Consider the following 21,619-nt stretch of genomic DNA (forward strand, 5'->3'; position numbering starts at 1 on the left):
GGGAAGGCTTTGATGAGGTGATAGGTGGGAAAGACCTGAGAGAGGTGGGGACTGGGTCATGGAGGTGTGGGGAAAACAGCGTGACTTTAGTCCATACTGGCAGCCCTGAAATGCTTTGGTCTTAAGACTCCTTTAGTTCCGCTGGATGGGCGTGGCTCAGCAATTGAGCATCGACCTAGGATCCAGGAGATCACAGTTCGATTCCCGGTCATGCCCAGGTTGCAGGCTTGGACCCCAGTGGGGGGCCTGCAGGAGGCAGCCAATCAATGACTCTCTCATCATTGATGTTTCTATCTCTCTCTCCCTCTCCCTTCCTTTCCCTGAAATCAATAAAGACATATTAAAAAAAAAAAAGGCTCCTTTACTCTCTTAAAAATTATTATGGGTATCAAAGAACTTTTGTTTATGTGGGTTGTACACACACACACACACACACACACACACACATCAATGTTTACTGCATTGGGAATTAATACTAAGAAAATTTATAGATTTTTAAGAAGATAATAAACCCATTATAACATAAATATTTTTATAAAAACAACTCTATTTCCCATTATTTAGTGAGACAAGTGCATTGTGTTATACTTTTGCAAGCCTCTGCATGTTTCACTTAGATTACAGCCGAATTGTCACAGCTGCTTCTGCATTCACTTAGTTGTGTCACATTTTTTGGGTGAAGTGAATGAAGAAATCAGCTTCACATGGATAAGTAGTTAGAAAAGGGCCTTTCAGATATCTGTGGATTATTCTCTTTTGACACTACACCATTCAACAGGTGGTAGTTTCCTAAAGGTTAGGTGCCATGTGCAATAAAACTAACCAGTGACCTTTTCATACCATTACACTGAAATCCATTGGTCTAACTTGCACTTTAAATGGATTAAGCTTCTTGCATGATTTTGTAACATTGGTCATTTGAAAAGTACTGCGTTTTTTTAAAAAAAAATCTTCATTGATTTCAGAGAAAGGAAGGGAGAGGGAGAGAAAGAGAGAAACATCAATGATGAGAGAGTCATTGATCTGCTGTAGCCCACAACCCGGGAATGTGCCCTGACCGGGAATTGAACCCCAATCTCCTGGATCCTAGGTCGATGCTCAACTGCTGACCCATGCCCAGCTGGGTGAAAAATACTGCTTCTTGAGTTATGCAGATCTAAATGTTGACACATTTTATTATAAAACAGAGGACCTAAATAGACATTTCTCCAAAAAAGGACATACAGACGGCCAACAGACACATGAAAAGATGCTCAACGTCACTGATCTCCAGGGAAATGCAAATCAAAACCACAATGAGATCCCACCTCACATCTGTCAGAATGGCTGTCATCAAAAAGACAACAAATGTGTAGGTGAGGATATAGAGAAAAGGGAACCCCCGTGTACTATTTGTGAGAGTGTAAATTAGTGTAACAAACATGGAAAACAGTATGGAGAATCCTCAAAAAGTTAAAAATAGAACTACCACATGACCCAGCAATTACATTCCTAGGTATTTATCTGAAAAAAACAAAAACAATTATTCAAAAAGATACATACACCCCTATGTTCATTGCAGCCTTACTTACAATAGCAAAGATATGAAAGCAACCTAAGTGTTCATCAATAGATGAATGGATAAAGATGTGGTACACACACACACACTGGAATATTACTCAGCCATAAAAAATGAAATCTTGCCATTTGCAACAACATGGATGAACCTAGAGAGTATTATATTATGTGAAGTTGGACAGAGACAGACAAATACCATATGGGATTAAGAAGTACAAACTTCCCATTATAAACTAAGTCATGAGGACATAACATACAGCATAGGAAACATTATGTACGGTGACAGATAGTTACTAGACTTATTGCGGTGATCACTTCGTAAGGTACATAAGTGTTGAATCACTATGTTGTACACCTGAAACTAATATACTTACTGTATGTCAATTATAATTAAAAATAAAATAAAATAATTATTCAGGGATGTACTTCAACACCCAGAAAATTGGGTCCACAGGAAGGTGCAGAGTACAAAAACTCTTCACTCTCTGGGTTATTTCTTTTTATGCCAAATGAAACTGCCAGGTTTTCTGGGGCTTTATCACCCCACTGTCCTCTGTTCCCAGGGGTCAGGAAGACTCACCTTTGCTGAAGAAGGTGCTGACCATGAAGCTGAAGGAGATGGAGGAGATGGCAAAGCAGACCAGGAAGACCAGCACCAGGGAGGGGTCGCTGTGTGCGAGCACTGCCACGTCCTGCTTCACCTGCGTGATGCGCCACCCCAGAGGTCAGCACGCACAGGTTACAGCAGCGAGGGTGGAGACAGTGAATGTTCTGGCCACAAGTGAAACGGGTGGGGGGCGGGGAAGGGGCTACGCTGACCGGGAAACCACTGCCCCTCTCTACTGAGCCCAGGCCGGCTCCCCTGAAATCTGCAATCGTGGAATCTTGGGGGCTCTGTGGTTGGTACTAAGGCTGCCTCTGGCTCTCCCATCGAATTGAATGCCATGCTCTTGACATCAGACCCCATCTTGAAGCCCCGTTTACCTTGACACAGAAGAGCAGGGTCATGAAGGAGACGGCGACAAGGAGGAGGAGGAAGAAGAGCAGGAACCACGCAGCCCAGTGCAGCCAGCTGCTGAGCCCCATCATGCGCATGTACTCCTGGGGGAACAGCGGCACGCGCTCCAGCACAAGCTCTAATGCATACGCAGACACGCACTCCCCGACACCCCACCTGCCCGACGCCCCTGCCTGGGCACGTTCCCACTGCCATGCCAGGCCCCGGACCTTCCTCACATGGACTTTCCTCAGAACCTCTGTGTGTGTGAGTGTGACTGCAGATGTGCGGTGTCATACATGGGCCAAAAGAGGACATGGGACACCTGCACCACAGGCCAGGGGCAGGAGCAGTGACACTCACACTGGCCAGAGGCAGAAGACATGGGTCCTACTGGTATGTCAGTCCTTGACCTTGGGGCATGAGGAATTTTGCCCTCTGATTCCCAGCTACTACTAGCCATCTTTCCCTTCACCCGAGTGTGCTCCCTTGCCCTCTACTCAGCCATTACAGCCCCCTTTCCCATAACCTCGTGCTTTGGTTAGGGCCTGAGGTGGGCATGCACTGTGCTGACTAAGCTAATGAACTCCCTCAGCAGTCCTTCATTCCTTGGAGCAATTCCAAACTCCTGGCCTGTGCTTCCCAGTCTTCTCTGGGTACCCCTGACTGACCCCCAAGAAGCTGTGTGGTGGGGCAGCTGGTGTTGGGGTTTTGAGTCAGGAGAGTGGAGCCCGGCCCCTCCACTGTCTAGTACCAACCACACTTATGCCCTTGCTGCAAAGTGTGGCTGCAGGGCTGTTCCAGGATCAACAGTGGCTGTGGGAATTCTTTAAAAGCCAGAGGCACTGCCTCTCCTCCTACTATTCTGAAATGAGGGGTACAGACTATTGTTGTGAGGGGCAGGGGCCCCTACAGGAAGGACAAGAGCATAGTGATGCTGGGGACAGGCCTTCCTCGAGGCCCCCAGTCAGTCTGTCAGGAGGTGTGGTGAGGAAACCCAGTTATTCCACTGACCAAACTGACCAGAGAGTCCCAGAACACATAAGGCTGTGATGCTCAACGGAGTGGCCAGTGGCCACATGAGGCTATTTCAATTGAAATTAATAAAAGTGCCCAGTGGTGACAGTACTGGACAACAGACACTGGACATGTCCATCCATCATCATGGAATGTCCCATTGGATAGCGCTAGTCTGGAGGAGGGAACCAGCACTGACTGTCTCTTGTAAGCCAGGCTGTTGATTTTCCAGCTTCTTCTTATCTCTAGAGTGGCTCTGTTCAACAGAAACAGACTGCGAGCCACATACGTAATTTAGAATTTTACAGTAGTCACAAAGAAAAAGTTAAAAGAAACAAGTAAAATTAATTTCAACAATGTATTTTACTTAACCCAATATGTCTAAAATATTGTTTTTTCAACATATAGTGAATATAGAAAGTACTAATGGAACAGTTTACATTCTTTTTTTCATACTAAGTATTCAAAAATCTGGTGTACATTTTACAGTGTCAGCATGACTCAGTTCAGACCAGATACACCGCAAGTGCTGAAAGCCCCAGAGCTGTGGCTCCCGCGTTGGACAAAGCAGCGCCAGGGCCACGTTCAGTTCTTAGTATACTGCACACAAAATATGGTGCTTTCTTATGGTTTTTAAAATCTGGGCATATCAGGACTTGTTTCAAAGAATCCCCAAAATGACGCCTGCCTCACTCCAAACTGCTCTGTGGCTCCAGCACCCACAAGCTGCGCCTGCCCAACAACAGGGCCCGGGACACAACCACCCCACAGTGGCACTGTGCCTAGAATCAACTTGCCAAATGTTTTAAGGCCAAATGCAAATCAGGTTACCTTCAGTTTCCTCTCCTTTTCCTGCACAACAGCCCTGATGATGGTGAGTGAGGTGTAAATAAAACTCAGCATGAGCAGCAGGGGGAGCTGGTACTGGATGGCCACGAGGAAGGGGTCCGAAATGAAAGGCGGGTATGGGAACCTCTTTGCGATCACGGTGAGCTTCTCAAACAGCTGGTGCGTGGAGGCGTTTGTGTGGTACCGCATGATGGCTCTGTCCACGGCGTGCTGCACAGCCAGGAAGCCTTCTCGGATGTACCCTGAGGGTGGGAGCACAGGACATTCTAACACATGCGGTCAACATGTGTTGGAAGAGCTGCAGCATGGGGTGCTCCCACCTCAGTCATGAGCACTGAGCTATACCAGGGTCTCCCTGTTGAATGGGGCCACAGAGCGACATCACCTAATGCCCTAAGGTCTCCCTCACTCTTCTAGTTTGTAGGGACCTCCAGAATTCCCAGGCTTCTGGCCCCTCCTTCTCCCTTCAAAGCCAGCCAGGCAGCATCTCTTTGACCTGCTGCTGCCATCACATCTTTCTCTTACCCTCTCTTCTGCCTTCCTTGTCTACTTTTAAGGACCTAGTGATTACGAAGGCCCACTGGGATAACCGACAATAATCTGGCTGTCTTAAGGCTAGCTGATTAGCAACTTTAATTCCACCTGCCACCTTAATTCCCCTTTGCCATGTGTCTTGACATATTCACAGGTTATGAGGATTATGATGTGACATCTTTGGAGGGCTATAATTCTGCTGACTAGAGAGCTCTACCCTTGAGTTACCATCTCAAAAGGAGGCAGGCACCACAGCCCAAAGACCACTCCTTAAGACCTTTGTGTACCTGTGGTTTCTCTGTGCTGGCCCTTTTAGACTCCCCAAAGTGGTTTGTAATAAAATTCTTAAAGTGAAAAGGGCGTGGGAGGAAGTGATAAACTGGGGATATGGTACTCCAGTCCAGAGCTAAGCTTGGGAGGGACTGAGCCTAAGGAAGGAGTGGCATGGCCACAGGAGAGAAAAAGGCAGCCTGAGCTTCTGAGGCCTGAGCCCAAGAAACAGAGGAGGAACAAGGGGTGCAGGTCTGGGTGGTGTGGGTACCCTCACTTATAAAATACAGTGACATTTAGAAATCTGATGTCCTCTAACACAGAACTGCCTGTGTTCCAGCCTCTAGGAAAGAGAAAAGCAATATGCCAACCATACCTCCACACAGGTACCATGTGTTTCTTCTGTTGCCCTTAGGTTTAAGTGTTTTTATGGTTATGGTAATAGTAGGTGCTCAATTAAGGTCACCCATTGTTGTGTTGGGTGGGGGTTTGATTCGCATATTTACAACACACCTGCAGGGGAGCTAATGATATCCCCACTGAACAGAAGGGATCGTTGAGACCCGGGCAGTTGAGCCACACAACCAGTGGCACGGCAAAGGTGAGATGGGACTCTGGTGAGATGGGCTTCAAAGCCAATGTCTTTCATAACATCACACCAACTCCCTCACGAAATATCCTGCCTGCCTGTTCACATACAGCTCTCTCACGAGGCTTTGCCATGTTACCACATGGTCTTCATCTTCACGACTTGTGTGCTGCTCAACACTCTGAGGGATGATGCCATCACTCTGCAATCAGTCGTTTCCCATTGCTAAAATTTTTGTGACCACAAGTAAAGCTATGGTGAACATATGTGTGCATATGGGTTTTCTCCTTCTGTTAGACTATTCCAGGGTTAACTTCTTATCAGGGGAATCAGTGGGTCTAAGGAATGGACCTTTAGGGGTGGGCTGGGGGACAACATTGCTGAGTCTTCATGCTTTTCTAACTGCTTTGTACACATCCTTTATATAACAAAAGATATTTACCCTTTGTCACTTGCTGAAAATGTTTTCCCCTGTCCCCTGCTTTTATGTCAATATCATGTCCTTGAAATCTGTCAGTCTTTTCCTGAGAACTTTTTTCTGTTGCTTCTAAGCCTAGGGATTTGTCCAGACAAGCAGGAGCTCTAGCCCAGCCCCCTGGGTCTCAGCAGCCAGTGTCTCCTGCTACTGATGTGGTTTTTCCTTAGCTCCAGGTTTGGTGACCTGTCCAGAACCTCATTCTGGGGCCTCTTGCACCTCACCTTGCCTTGTTCCTCTTAGTTCCTCCTCTGGGTTTAAAATCTTGTCCTGGAACAGGCCTTGACACCAGACCATCCATAAACCCTGGCTGCACACATTCTGCCTCCTACCTCCCTCCTGCCTGTCTGGTTCTCCATTTAGGGACATCCCTGGGTCATTCCATCAAATCCTCTAACAAGCTCTGCCTCCTGCAGACCCTCTGGAATCCTGTGTTCTTTGCCAACACTTTGAATGCTATGGAACCTACACTTGGGTCTCAGCTGAGGGCAACGTCTAGTCCTGTTACTTCTTGGCTATCCAGCATGTTCCAAGATATGACCATGCTTCAGAGGAGACAAACATGCCAACTACCTGCTAAAGTCACATGGGACAGATAAAGCACTGACAGGATATAGCTACCTAAGATTCAACTTCTATAAATGTTCCACTGACTCAATTAAACCACAGACCAATTAAACAACCACAGAGTTTTTTTAAAGAGCCTATAAAACTGTATACAGAGGTGGCAAGGAGAAGGAAAACATAAAACCAAGCCCAAAAGATTCAATGCAAACCGAAGCTCCCTAAAAACTGAAATATAAATGTTTCATTCAAGAGCAGTGTCTTCTGAGAAACAGGAAGAGAGCCTTTGCTATTTTCAAAGATTATTTTAGTCTTACAGAAGACAGTTTTCCAGGATGTTCTCTTCCTTCTCTTACAAAGAAGATCAAATATTCCTAAAAAGTATTTCTGCAGAGAAATGCAAGGTGGGTTTCCCCCATGTGATTATCACCAGTCACCACCCTGGGGTAGGGGTAGCACGACTCGAAAGGTGCTTCTCACCAGGTTCTCCACCATCAGGGGATGCAGGTTCCCTCGGTCCTGGGTTTGGGAAAAGTGGGAAAAGAGAAGTGGTGTGCCATCCCTCTGTCTCTTTCAGGAAAAAGGAGCCTGTTTGGGTCCACATATAATTTCTTCGCGTGTAACTGAACCGTAAGTGGTATTTCACCTGTGGAAACAAAGAGAAAACCAACTGCTCTGAGGCATCCAGAGAGAGGAACAAACTTCTCTATCAAATGAGAGAGGTTAGGGAACTCTGTTATTCTGTGAACTCACCACTCCCAGTGCCCTGCCCGCCCTCCGTCAATGTCCACGTGGTCTCTGAATGTCCGAGTGAGTGGTCCTGCCCCGGGGGGAACAGGGAGCCCCACAGGGGCACCTGGGGTGTTCCTGGGTCCCTCTTTTGCCCTCTACCCACATGAACTCTACACAAGTGGAGGGCCTTCAAAATAATGCTAGAAGGATTTGATGGTTTCCCAGTCTTAATGCCAAAAAAGCAAAAAGCTTTTTTGGGGGTTTGTTTTAAATACGTAATAGAAATGCTAATGCCACATCTATATTTCAGTCCTAAGTATCTGCTACTTTCTTATCCTATATGACTCTATCCAAAGAAGCCTGGAGACCAGTAACATCTTTTATGAAATGAGAGGACATAAACGGGCCTACGGTGATGGCTTATAGGCTGCTGTCTTCAAGCAGGTAAGGTTTCTAAGTTGCTCAGGCCTGATGGGCTAAACATCCCCAGGGCTCCCTCAAGTAGGGACCAAGATGGCAATACTGGCCCCAAGGGGAAAGTCAGATATTTCCTCCTAGGCTGGCAGAGCACTTTTTTAGGCTGAATTAGTTTGGGGTGGGGTAGTGGGGGAAGGACTCGGCTTTGTGGGGCTGAGTCCTCACCGCCAGGGGCAGGGGGTCCTTGCTGTGGTTGAAGGTGTGCTCGAACACCACGGCGGCCAGCACGTTGGAGGAGCGGTTGTCATACTTGATGTAGTCCTCGAAGTTCTTCTCCGAGGGAAAGCCGCGAACTGTGAAGAGCATTGAAGCTGAGTTGCCCAATCTTCTGCACCACTTGAAAAATCTGGACGGTTTGGTCATTTGCAGATAAAAGACCGAAAACTTACAAGTTTCTCTAGGGTTGTGTAAACCTTTCCTAAGACCTCAGAAGGCTTTTGTTTTTGGCAGAGAGGTAGGCTGCTGTGAAGATGGGCAGAACCTCGCAATCACAGCCAGCCCTGGGTTCTGGTGAGACTGGAGGCAGGGCCGGCAGTAATGCCAAGTCCATATCCCTCTTCCATGAGGGTGGTCACCCTGCACTGGATTCCAATGCCAGGGATAGCCCTCTTATCGCCATGATGGTGTACTTTAAAAATGTGAGTAGACACTAACATATAGCTTGTTAAATGATTCTCTATCACCCAGATGCCATTTCACATAAAGGGTTTTACTGTAATCACTCAGTGAGGGACGACGGATCTGCTCCTAAGTGTTTGCTATACTGAATTCAACAAGCCACAGGAGGTCTATACCAAAATTAAGAGGGGGGAAAAAAGGGATAATACTTTTTATCCTGCAAGCAAAGAGCTGGAAAAGGTGACTAGCATATATTTACCAGCAGTGTCCCTCTACAAGCTTCCTCATGACACTTTTTAAAAAAATTCTTTACCTGAGGATATGCTTTTATTGATCTCAGAGAGAGAGGAAGGGAGGGAGGGAGAGGAAGAGAGAGGGGAGAGAAAGAAACATCAATTGGCTGCCTCCCGTACACGTCCCAACCTGTGATCGAACCCACAACCTAGATATGTGCCCTGACTGGGAATCAAATCCGCAACCCTTTGGTGTACGAGACGATGCTCCAACCAACTGAGCCACCCAGCTAGGGCCTAATGACTCTTTTTTTGAGCTGTCCTCCCAAAACCACATCCCTGAAAAGGTCCTTGGCACCGTGCTCTCGAACTGCATCTTGCCCCTGTAATTAAAGAGCTTTCTTTGGGTACGTGGCCACCTATTTTCCCTGTGGGTAATCAGGTGCTGCTCAAGCTGTCACACATCACTTCATTTGGCCCTCACAACTCTGGTGCCTACTTTATAATAAGACATGACACAAGTCCTGGCCAGATAGCTCAGTTGGTTAGAACGTCATCTCAATATCCCAAGGTTGTGGGTTTGATCCCTGATCAGGGCACATATAAGAATCAACCAAAGAATGTGTAAATAAGTGGAATAACAAGTGATGTTTCTCTCTCTCTCTAAAAAAAAGAAAATTTTTAAAAAATCAATTTAAAAAAAAAGACCTAACACAGAGTTGGGGGATTCACCCTGGCTACACGGCCAACAAAGGAGATGCTACGTCTGGAGAATGGCCTTGAACCCCACAGAGGGAAGGATCCCACAGGACATCTCACCTCTCATGTTGATCACCAATGCCCTTTTGGCTGTCTCTGTGATGGTCTTCACGGCGTCGCTCTGGGACGGGATGTAGGCAAGCTCCCAGGTATCTCCTGGAGGAGGGAAGCTGAAGAACAGGGGCAGCTCTTGGATTGACTGGCTGGGGTATATGGTGGCCTTGGGCACGTTCTCTGACTGGATCTTCAAGCGAAGCCAAATCAGAATCCCAGAAAACAGCAATGGTAGGAGGAGTTCCAAGGCCGTCACCAGGACCTTCCGCTTCTGGAAGAGGAATGAAATCACATGCTAATGGATCGAGAGGCACAGGAGTGGGCTCACAGAGTCCCCTCCCCTGGGGAGACCCCCTCCTCCAAACTTCACTCACGCCCTAAGCCCCTACCTCCCAAGGAACCCACATAGTGGGCATGCACTTCTTTCTGCCATGTCCCCAAGAGTGAGACATACCTGCAAAGTGTAGTTCTTCCAGAGCAGGAGTGACAGCTGCCTGAGTGCTGCCATCCTCTCACCTGCAGGGACCCTCAGCACTAGTTACAGACCAAAGACAAAAAGTTAGGGTGTGCCACGAAAATAGGTTTTGTGTTTGGGGGAGCACAGGGGAAAGTGGGGAAGATTGAATCCTGCGATACATAACCTCTCCATGTTTCTCACTTTTTTTTGTATCATCTTAACTCAAAATAGCACACATGAGAGAGAAACAATAGTTCTATTCCTTATGTTTAAAAAAGCACACTGTTTTAGGAAACTGACCTTCTTTCTTCCTGAAACTTAAGATCAACAACAGGCTTTTATATGCAATGTAACTGTTAGAGTGGCATTTATCATTTGATAAAAGCTATTCAGATGTTCTCTGTAGTTCATTTGAATGTGCTATTTCTTAGCAAAATATTCAGGCTGATGGAATTCCTCTCCATGACTGGCTTTACTCTCACCCAACACAGAGCCGGTAAAAGGAAACTCAGCTTAGTGTGCTTGCTTTGGGGAGCGATTTCTAAGCTTGGAGAGGGCTGTGGAGGGAGGGAGAGGAGAGGCCTGGGATGGGGGCCCTCACTGGCTTTGTTGACCGAGGATCAGGAACACAGGAAGGCAGACATGTGGGTGGGATGATGGAATGTAGCTTCCCACCATGAATCCTAAGGATCAGTATCTCCTGCTTTAGCTGGGCATTGGTATGTGAGCCTCCCACAAGAGTGGTCATTTTCCTCCAAAGAAAATCTTGTCACCATGAATGTTATATTTAAATCTGGTACATAAACTGGGAAAGTCTGCTGAGAGATTATCAAGCATAAGACATAGCAGAAACAAGAGTGGAGGTTTAGAAAGGCCTCTCTCAGCCCTGGCCGGGTAGCTCAGTTGATTAGAGCATGGTCCTGATACACCAAGGTTGTGGGTTCGATCCCTGGTCAGGGCACATACAAGAATCAACCAATGAATGTATAAATAAGTGAAACAACAAATTGATGTTTCTCTCTCTTTCTCTCCCCCTCTCTTTGTCTCTCTAAAAATCAATCAATAAATACAAATACATATATATATGTACATACATATATACACATATACCCGCACACACACATATATATATAAAAGAAAGGCCTCTCTCAATTTAGGGAAATCCATTTGACTAGATTTCAGGTGTGAGAAGCAGAGACACTGAGCCCAGAGGTCATCAGACGCTTACCTGCTAGAGAAGGAGGTAGTCACGTTCTGGAAGCTGCGGGCATGGAGGCTGAAGTGTGGACTAGGCTGCTCAGACCTAAGGTGGGCAGCAAGATTGGTAGAGGAGGGGAGGCCCCAGGAAGCTCCTGGTCACTGTCCACACACCGAGGATGCAGGTTGAGCGAGAGGAACCCTTCACAGCTCACAGTCCTTTAAGTGGGAAGAAACCTCCATGACTCACTGGGGAAGAGTTCTGAGTTCAATGAATTGGCTCCACGATCAGGCTCATATTAACCCAACACCATCCATTAAGCACGTTACAATCACACGGAAGACAGACAAACGGCTAGTCAATCATTCATTAGAGAACACAAGCTAACAGTACTACCCGAAGGACCTGCTTTGAAACCCAGTGTGCGTGGAGTGAGAGCTTGTTTTTTTAAAATGACTAGTTTCACTTTTCGCTCCAGTCAGTTGAAAATAATTTCCATTAAAGCCCTTTTTTCAAAGTAAGCTCATGCTTTTTTTTCTTTTAAGGAAAGATGTGTCCATATCTGTCTAATAATAGTTACTCAAAATTTATGCTTTAAAATGTAGTCAACAAATATTTGTGTATGTGTAGACAACACAACTGTAAGAAGTTACTTATTAATTTAAAATATGGCTTTCAGTTAACCACATGGTTAAAATGTGAAAAAATTAAAGCTAAAATAGTACAAAGTGCTATTAAGCTGCAAAGTAATAAATTATGCCAATTCTTTTAAAATTAACAAGGTGGAATACTGTCTTAAAAATCGATTGTAGACAGGTAATAGGAGAGCAGTGATTTAATGATATCCATGGAGGCCTGTGTTTTATGAAAGGTTTCTACAAGCGGGTTAGACTAAGAGGGGCCAGTCATCCCAGGGTCATCTGTCCTGGCCAAGATAGAGGAAGATCTTTCTTCCTCTATCTCAAGAGGGGAATGTTAAAAAAGGTCACAGTTCACAGAAGTCTTCTGGTCTGTCCAAGGAAGGACACATCAAGCTTAACCCTATCTCTCTAGGTCTGGAAGGAAGTAGGGTGGTGGTGGGTGGGGGCAGAAAGATAGACCCTCCACCTTCCTACGAGGCTGTACAGCAGTATCTGGAAACTGACCTGAGTCCTGGGAGAGGCTCCTGGCTGCAGGTTTCCTCCGGGGCTACGGGAGGACTGGCAGAAAGGAGGCAGCCCTGCACAGAGGGCTCTGGGGTGGGGCTGGCAGGGTGACCTTGGAGATCAGGAGCACTGACGCCTCTTGGGACATCAGGAGGGGCCCAGGGTTCCCTGGCATGACTCTCTGCCACCTTTGGGCAAATGGAGGGCGCTAGAGAATAATTTGAAAAATAAACATAAAACATCCCTCACCAACTTAGAAAATCAAAGAGCAAAACAGATCGCAAGTATGTTACTTAAAACAGAACAGATCCAATAACAAAGAAATACTGATTTAGGAAAACAGAAACCAGACTGCAGGGGTGGCTCTTTGTTCTCTCCTGCTACGTTAAAAGATAAGAAGCTTTTATAGTATATACTTCTGTGTTTACACAGCCTCCTAACCCAGCTCTGGCTTCTTGTATCATTATCCCTTTATAGACAAAGAAACCAGGAGGAAAAGCCTGGCCTAGGATCACACAGCAAGAAAGCCACAGAGCCAGGATCTGAACCTCCCTGGCTGTGTTTGTAACCACTATACCACTACATCGCTATGTATCCTAAAAGCAGTAAACATCTTTATAAAATTTGCATATATACTGCCTCTAGAACATAATAGTAGAAAAAAAATAAAAAATGCCCCTTGAGCCCCACCACTTTAGTAAGTATTTTATGTATTTCCATCTCCCCATAGCACTCAGCTTGTGCTTTGCACATGCCAGGCTTTAATCCAAAGTCTCATGAAATGCTATACTTGCTTCTGTTCTGTTTGAGTAAAAAAGAATTTAAAGGAGGAGATTCCCGGAATTACAAAACCAAGAAAGCTTTCTGGTTACAAAAGCAAATGTACACGAGGAAGGGAAGCTACAGTTCCTTAAAACACTTGACCCTGGTGGCACAGAAAGTCCCCAGAAGTGGAAATGGCCTTGATCCAGAACCAGCCCAGGCAGGTTCTACTCTAAGGCAAACACTTGGCCACTTGCAAAGCCGCCACCTCCGCCCCACAAGAGCATGTCTGAAAACTTTCCCTGCAGAGACTCACTTAAATCCTCCAGGGACAGAGCCAGGAAGGGAAGGGAAAGCTTTTTTTTTCCCTACTAAAAGGCTTGTTTGCTTACTGTTAAGATATTAAACATTACACAAGCTGTTGAGTATTTCAATATTTGCTTGTTAGGTGAGCAATTGAACTGGTCCAGAGTGAGTGCATACCGTGGGCTGCTAATTTCTGAGAAGTCTCTTGATGGCACATAGAATTCCTCTAAAAATGGTTTTTCCAGTAGTTTTTGTTAAAGAGCTATGGGTTGTGCCAGTTCATGCGCACCCACAGTTGTTCAGGGGCCCCTTGTGCGGCCGCACTCTTTAGTGTATATTGAGGAGTCCAGACACTTCCACTTCATAAATTTGTGGGGTTTTTTTCTCATTAGGGGCTTAAATATGTCTCCCAATTTCTATATGCCCATGCAAAAAAGTTTTATTTCTGCATATATGGAATAGAATGGTGTTAATGCTTCAAGAGAGGTCACTGCTGAGTGAGCCTCAAGACCAGCAAGCAGAAGTGGACAAGGCACATACCCTGTTATGTCACATGTGCCTGTCATGTCCCAGGCTCAGTACATCTGCTTCCATGGAAGCCTAAGTCTGCAAAGGTCTGGAGGGAGGAATGGGTGGGAAGGAGGGTTCTCAATAAAGCCACAGGCATACCTCCTGATGTCAGGCAGAGAACAGACAACCATGGTTCTGCCCTCTTTACCACAGGTGTGGAAGAGAGAAATGGCCTGGCTGGTGGTGCTGGCCAGGACTCGGCCCTTTTCCTGAGGACCAAGGTGGGTAAGGATCCATCTCAGCTAGGAAAGCGCTTCCTTATCAACACGGGAGTCAGTAACAGTCAGCAGTATTAAAGGTCTGTGTGTACACTGAAGAAGGCATGACAGGTACTTAATTAACGTTTGCTGGTAGAACCTGTGGCCTTTTAGGATACACAAGACAAAAAAGCATTTATTAATCCAACAAACATTTGCCAAGTGCCCACTGTGCGATGGGCACTTGTACCAGGTACTAAGGATTTGGGAATGAAAATCCCAGGAGTTCACAGTCTGAATGTTTGCATGTATTGTAATTGCTAAAACTGAAGCCAAATAAAAGCATCATGAGATTCTGGAGACTGAATTTGGTGTGTGTGTGTGTGTGTGTGTGTGTGTGTGTGTGTGTGTGTGTGTAAGAGAGCTTCCTCTGGGAAGGCTCTCAGGAGGAGGCTGCATGGGAGACTGGTTTCAAGTTTCTTATTAGTTGGAAAGGGAAGGCATTACTAGATCACAGAGAAATGAAAGCGTGTGTGGGGGAGACAGCAAGAAGTTCGGAGTGGTGGGGACAGAACAGCAGGGAATAAGCTAGAAGGGGAAACCACTGAGGGTTTGGATGCTACGTCAAGAAGGGAGCTGGGGTGGGGCATGGAGGGAGAGGGTGTCTAAATGTGCAGTAATGCTGCTCAAGGGTGTTTTGTTTTGCTTAATCTTTTACCTAGTACATGATCTTTTTTCTGGGGATGGGGTACACAGTAAATATGTGAAAATGTCTAATTCAATGGATTCTACAGATGAAATGTCCAAATATCAATAAACACTGTCAAAAATAGGCTGAAACTAGCAGGCACATTTATAGAGTATGGTCCCTGCCAGTGAACCCCACTATTGGTCTCCAAGTGGGGAGAGCAAGATGATCTGCTGAAGTAATGGAATGGTGAGAAATTTTACTTATAAGTATTTTTCTTTAAAAATGAGAAAAAGTGGCTTTACTAATATTTAATACCTGGGGGGACCCTTGTTGGCCTGTGTGTCAGCAGCCATGGGCACCCTGATAGAGGAGAGATTCTGTGACACGGGGATGATGGCAGGCCCTTGACCACTAGTTTACTTTAAGCCTCTCAGACATGTTGGAGTTTACATGCTTCAAGGTATCACGGTTTTAGTCAATTAAAAACAAAAACCAGACTCTTAAATAGCCAAAGTACTACCATACTTTGTAGTGACTCAGGAATACCTGTGAAGATCTTTTATGAGACAGAGGTTCACTGGTTATCTTGTGATTTAGAATGTAAGGAGGAAATTTACATTTTCTTTCACAAAAAGTTCCAAATCTGGAGACCTTCTTCAAGGGCAGCAGTGTATCACCTGGCTTATTTCTTTCAAGCCAACATACTCAAATCAGTCCCTTCAAGGGAAAGGTGACAATGCATGAGAGTTACGTCCTTTCAAAATAAATAATCTGTGCCAAGAACAGAGCTTTTATGGAAAATGGATGTTTGAAGATGTTGTGATTGTGTTGACAACGATGCTCCAAGAGCACCATTTCACAAACACCTACACCTGCACACCAAAAGCTTTGGGAACCAGATTTCCAGCTTCCCTGACAGATAGCCCATGAACATTTATCAGCCCAAATTCAAGAGCCCTTGCATGATCGGTAAGTGGGACTGAAAAACATATACTGGACTCATAGCACAGTCTCTGTGTCTCCGTGAGGTGTGTTATGTTTACCTGTGAACACCAGGTACCACAAGAAGCAGGAACTGAAATAAACAGGACACAGAACCAGACCTTCACATGCTGGGGCATATATTTTACCATTTTATAAATGAGATGTAAACTTGATTATATGGTTTTATTTCAAAAACAGTGTATGTTGGTGCAATAGATTTTGTACCATTAGTACACTGACAAAACTTTATCATGTTTACTTTGCCTCTCATCCCTTTAAAAGTTCTATATTTGCATATATTTCTATGTCCATAATACTCAGGACAGTAGTATATGGCTATAATTTATAAATAAATATAATATATGGGGGTACATGCTTAAATCTTTCACACAAGAAAGTGCACACAAAAAATAGTTTTTAGACGACTTATTTACACAAATGGTCCTGGCATGGATGAGGTGGGAAGAAATCCATAAGGCTCAGTCATTATCTGAGAACAGCCCCCTCCACGCCTTACCAGGCTGGGCTAGAGGCTGTGGTCATTTGCATTGGGAGGCTCAGGTAGAGACCTAGTGTGCTGGGCTCACACTCAACACCACCACCAGCTCTGTTCAGGTTTGGGGGCAGCCATCTCCCCAGTATCACATGGCTCTGGGTTTACACTAAAGCTCCTGGTGGGAGTTGGTAGGGTATATTTTTCCCAAAGATGTGGGCCAAGGGAGGTTACTGGGAGAGAGTTCTAAAAAATCTGTGCCGCTGCCAGCTTTTCTAACTCCTGCTGTGGCCTCAGCCCCATTCCCAGTCCTGCTAGTCCATCTGCCTCTCTAGGTGTAAGAAATGAAGTAATCGGGCAACTGAAAATTCCCCCAGGAGAGGTAACCATGGATCTTCTGTAAAGAGCAAGGCAGCAAACTCGTTACTCAGCTCCTGCAAAGGCTCCTACCTGCCTGTTGACTCCAAATCTCTTCAAATGTGCAAATAACTCTGAGCCATTCCTACACTGAACGAGTCCCCCAGGACAGGGACTACTGACACACCTTGCACTTTCCCATGTGTGTCTGAGCCTTCTGTGGTTTTGTCTGCTTGGAATATCACCCACCATATCTGTGTCCACCTTCTGAAATCCTACCTATTATTTCTCAGCCCAGTCCTAGCACCTCTGTGAATCAGCCATTGATAACCAGGGTTTAATGGTTCTTCATGTTGGCTGCACAACAGAATCTTCTGGGGGCTATTTAAGACAGAAACTGATGTCTGAGGCCCATCTCTGGAGATTCTGGACGCTGCTCTGGACATGGGATTCTTTCCCAAGTGATTCTAACATGCAGCCAGAGTTGAGACCTCTGCTCTTGCTGAAAGCCATCCCTTCACCTCTGGACACCTTCAGCAGCTTTTCTGGATGTCTCATGTGTCACTTATCTTGTTCTGTCTTATGTCACAGTCACTTGTGAATAAATCATCTCTTTAACTCCACCGTAAGGTCCCTAAGGTCCCCAGGAGCAGGGACCATGTCCAGTAAATCTTTCAATCATTCACAGAGCCTTGTCCATATTCTCCCCGGAGTTCTAGAATGCTCTCCCCCTCAACAGACTCAATAGCAGAAGGGTCTACTGCTATCTCAAGAAGCATGTCTGGAGAAGAAACTGTTAACTAGGGAGTATGATTACCTGGGTCTTCCCAGTTGAAACTAAGTCAAAACAGGGTCCTATGAGACAGACTGGCACATGCACCGTGGAAGGCTAGCATCTTTTTAGAAAACAACTTGAGCTACCCTCTCTTGTTCCAAAAGGCTGTCTCATCAGAATGGTGGTAGATCACCTTAGAGACAGAACAATGTTTGTCAGATATAATCAGTGTTCAATTTTTTTTTTTTTAATTCTCTAAGAAGTTTAAAAAAGGGGAGGAGATTCTCAGGGCATCCATTTTTACCTATTTCCTCTTTTACATTTCCCATGATGCAAACTTCCTAAAGGAAAACAGCCTTTATCCTTTCAAGTTCACAAAAGGCAGCATCAAAACGTACCGAATCAAATGGTATAGATGCGCAGGAGAAAAGAGCATAACTCTTTCACTTGTACCTTGCCTGAGTCTCCAGGCCTCTCATGGGCCAGGCACTGGCTTGTGTGCTGCAAGTACAAGCCCCAACCAGATACAATCCAGTTTGGGAGGCAAAGGGGCAAACAGAAATAATCCTACAATGCAACAGCTTTAATTAAACCACATCCAGGGAAGTGAGGAGAGGGCATGCATTCACTACCGAATATACACCTGCCCTAAATCATCCAGCAGGAGACAGGCCCTGCCCTCATTAAGCTTATAGCGTACTGTGTGCAAGCAGATACCCGTGTAAAAACAAGTTATACCAAATCCACACTGACCATGGACCCCAAAAGGTTGTACTTAGGGTTGTTGTAGGCCTCTCCACCTAGACCAGAGTTCCCTTCCTGCTGTCTCCCACCACTAACAGTGGACCCCTGGATCCCCACTAGACCCCCGTTCTGCGACTGAGGGGCTGGGAGCAAGGCGACTCCAGCATGGGGGAGGATTCCCACCCACATTGGGACTCTGCACCGAGAGATGAGCCAGCAGCATCCTCGGAGGCCCTGCCTCGGCTCCCCAGCCTGGGGCGCAGCAGGGCTGTAGCAGGCGAGGGTTGGAGCGCCTGCTGGATGACTGCCGGCGGGTCTTATCTCCGCTGGGCACACAGTGTTCCGCAGCGATTCTATCTCCAGGAAGGTTTAAGTTTCTCCGAGGGCTGGAGGCTTCAGCGACCTGCCTGCCGCGATGGGGACACGCCCAGGGAGGTTCGAGCCGCGAGGAAGCCTTAGTCAGGGCGGCCTGGCGCTGCGGGGAGATGCACCCGCGGGGCCCGCGCGGGTGGGCGCCGGCAGAGCGGGGGCGGGGCAGGGGGCGGGGGGCCGGGCAGCTTGGCTGGGGCTGGGGGCGGCGGGGGCGGGGAAGCGGCCCCGCAGCCGGCGCGCACAGGCGGCGGGTCCTGACGGCACTCACCGACCCTCGGCACCCGGGATGCGGCGGCCGGTGCGCTGCCCTCCCGCGGGGTCCACTCCTTCGGCCCCCAGCTCCACTCCAGACTCGCGGAGGCGGCCGGTACTGACAGACGCTAGGTCGCCACGGCGGGGTGGGGGCGCCTGCGACCCGCCACAGGCGGACCGACCTGGCCGCTCAGGATCCTGCAGGGGGCGCGCCGGCCGGCTCGCGCGTGCGCCTTGGGCCCCCCCTGCGGGTGCCCCGCCCCGCCCGGCTCGCGCCTGCGCAGTGCCCCGCTCGCTTGGCCTTGGCCCCAAGTGGTCCAGCGACGCCGCGGTCGGCGAGACATCCAAAGCTGAGCAGAACTGAGTTGTCCGTAGGTGCTGCGAAGCCGCTGAAGTAGTCATCGCCCGAACCTTGACCTTCGTTGGCCTCCTTCCATTGCCCCTCCAGCCCTGTCTTGTTGAGTGCGGTGCCCGTCTCCTCACCGGGAGGGTGCGCACCTCTCGCTCAGCCTCGCCCCTGGTGGGCAGCTCGTCTTTTGTGTCGGGGACCCGGTCTGGCGGGGTGCTGACGGCTGCTGGGGCGGACGAGACCCTGGGATGGCCAGGAACTTTCTGGAAAACGGCCGTAGGGTTGGGCAGGAAGGCCGGGCATCCCGGGATGTGACCACGGTGACTGGGCGCAGTTCAAAAGGGCGGGGAGGCCAGGGGTTCCGGAGGTCGGGTCAGAATCACCTCAGGCAGGAAAGTCGCAGGTTAGGTTCGGAGCGACCCCGGGCCGGAGGGTCCTGAAGCTGGATTGGGGTCACTTTGGGCAAGAGGGTCATGGGTAGGGTTGGACCGAAGGGGAGCGAGGCCGAGTCCGAGTCACGTGGGAACGATAGGGTCCCAGGCAGGGCCAGAGGTCACCTGTGCAGGAGGGGTCTCTGGACAAGGGCAAGGTCGCCTGGGGCTGGGAGGGTTCCGAGGCCTGGTTGGGGTCACTTGGTGCTGGAGGGTCTCGTGGCAGGGGTGGGGCTGGGTGAGGGAGGCCTGGGCCCCACAGTCACCGCGGCCTGGCCCACTAGTGTCTCTGTCTCCACCTGGAGGACTCTGAGGATCCTCCAGCGGCCCGAAGCACACCCGCCGGCGGGCTGCTCGGCTGGCCCCGCCCCGCCTCTGGCAGTCTGTCTGCGGTTGCGGGGCCTCCGCTGACAGACAAGCCTCTGGGGCGCCGCCTGCTGACCAGCCCAGCTCCTGTCTGCTCCCAGCTCGCCTCCGGGATCAGGATGCGACTGATTGAACCGCAATGACCCAAGTCGGGAGATTTATTCTCCTGCCACCTGAAGACTCCTTACGGATTACTGATTGAGCGTCCGGGTGGCCTGTTTTTGTTTTGTTTTTTCATAGCACATTTCATTATCTGAAGTGGTATTCACTTATTTGCTTTTCTTCCCTCTCCCTCCCCAGAAGGTGGTCTCCATAAAGAAAGGCATTTTGTCTAGGTTATGGCTACATCCCAGAATGCCTGGCACATAGGAGGCACTTGGTAAATATTTGTTGAATGGAAAAGTCACAAAGACCTTAAGATTTAAGTTTTAAATTTTAATCTGACCCCTGAACTAGTAGGCATGTCATTTTACCTTCCTGAACCTCAACTTCCTATTCCTAAAATTAAAATAATAATAGCAATAATACCAAACTCAACGGTATTTAAAAAAAAATTTTTAAATCCTTACCCAGGGATATTTCTTCCAATGCTTTTCAGAGAGAGTGGAAACAAGAGAGAGAGAGAGAAAAACATTGATGTTGATGTGAGAGAGACACATCCATTGGAGCATCCGTTGGTTGCCTCCCGCACACACCCTGACTGGGGCCCATGTGGAATTCAGCCCTGCACCCTTCAGTCTGAGGGCTGACGCTCTAACCACTTAGCCAAACCGTCTAGGGCTCAAAGGTGTGTTTTTAGGGTCAAATGAGAAAAGGTATAAGTGCTTATTATAATGCCTGGCACATAAATGCCAAATAAATGGTAGTACTGTATAATGTGAGTTCAACTTACATAGCCTGGTCTTTATAATGAGCCTACAGGAAAAACTACACAATTGAATGCAATTACAGGACGGGTAGGGGCGTGGATTATTATGGGGTTGTAAACATCTTAAAAACCATCTCTTCCCATCAGTCCTCGCAGACTACACTGCCTCTTCCCAACCGAAGTGCCTACCAGAAAACTCTATGGACCTGACTGACCGGTCCTTCCCTTCACTCTGCCTCTTCCTCACTCAGTTTTTTTCTCTTTCAAGAACCAAACCTTGCCATTTCCAACTTAGATTTGTTACACCTTGCAGTTATTTTCCAGCCCTTTCTAAATCTGATCCTGCTTCTGCATAACCAAATCCAGAGCTGACTGACTCAGAATTTCCCCTAGATGGAAGGTGAGGGTAGGGGTACTGGAAGAATGACAACACAGATCAAGACAGACAATTGCAAAGAGTAGTAATTTTATATCTTTGTTCTTAATGATGTCAGGGTGCCTGCTATTGTAGTTAATATTAATTATCATAATCATGATAGGGAAGGTCACTGTCAAAGCAAGATTGTTATGTGCAAAG

At 47.4% G+C, this 21,619-nt stretch overlaps 1 protein-coding gene across 2 annotated transcripts in view; it reads right to left on the reverse strand.

The window, feature by feature from the left end:
- ABCA3 (ATP binding cassette subfamily A member 3) overlaps nt 1-19,239 on the reverse strand; it is a 46,987-nt gene extending 27,748 nt beyond the window's left edge. Inside the window, exons 1-10 of one of the 2 annotated variants that reach the window (XM_081132193.1) lie at nt 19,045-19,230; nt 12,526-12,733; nt 11,411-11,598; nt 10,180-10,259; nt 9,732-9,996; nt 8,227-8,354; nt 7,333-7,498; nt 4,403-4,662; nt 2,542-2,658; nt 2,138-2,258 (exon numbers count right to left, since the gene is read on the reverse strand). In XM_081132193.1, the coding sequence (XP_080988319.1) occupies nt 2,138-2,258; nt 2,542-2,658; nt 4,403-4,662; nt 7,333-7,498; nt 8,227-8,354; nt 9,732-9,996; nt 10,180-10,233 (1,111 nt within the window). In that variant the 5' untranslated portion in view covers nt 10,234-10,259; nt 11,411-11,598; nt 12,526-12,733; nt 19,045-19,230. Of the gene's footprint in view, nt 1-2,137; nt 2,259-2,541; nt 2,659-4,402; nt 4,663-7,332; nt 7,499-8,226; nt 8,355-9,731; nt 9,997-10,179; nt 10,260-11,410; nt 11,599-12,525; nt 12,734-19,044 lie in introns of both variants that reach the window. The other variant, XM_081132192.1, reaches the window with a different exon arrangement.
- Nucleotides 19,240-21,619: the final 2,380 nt, after the last annotated feature.

Source organism: Miniopterus schreibersii, assembly GCF_964146895.1.
Source record: "Miniopterus schreibersii genome assembly, chromosome: 3".
NCBI classification, from domain to species: domain Eukaryota; kingdom Metazoa; phylum Chordata; class Mammalia; order Chiroptera; family Miniopteridae; genus Miniopterus; species Miniopterus schreibersii.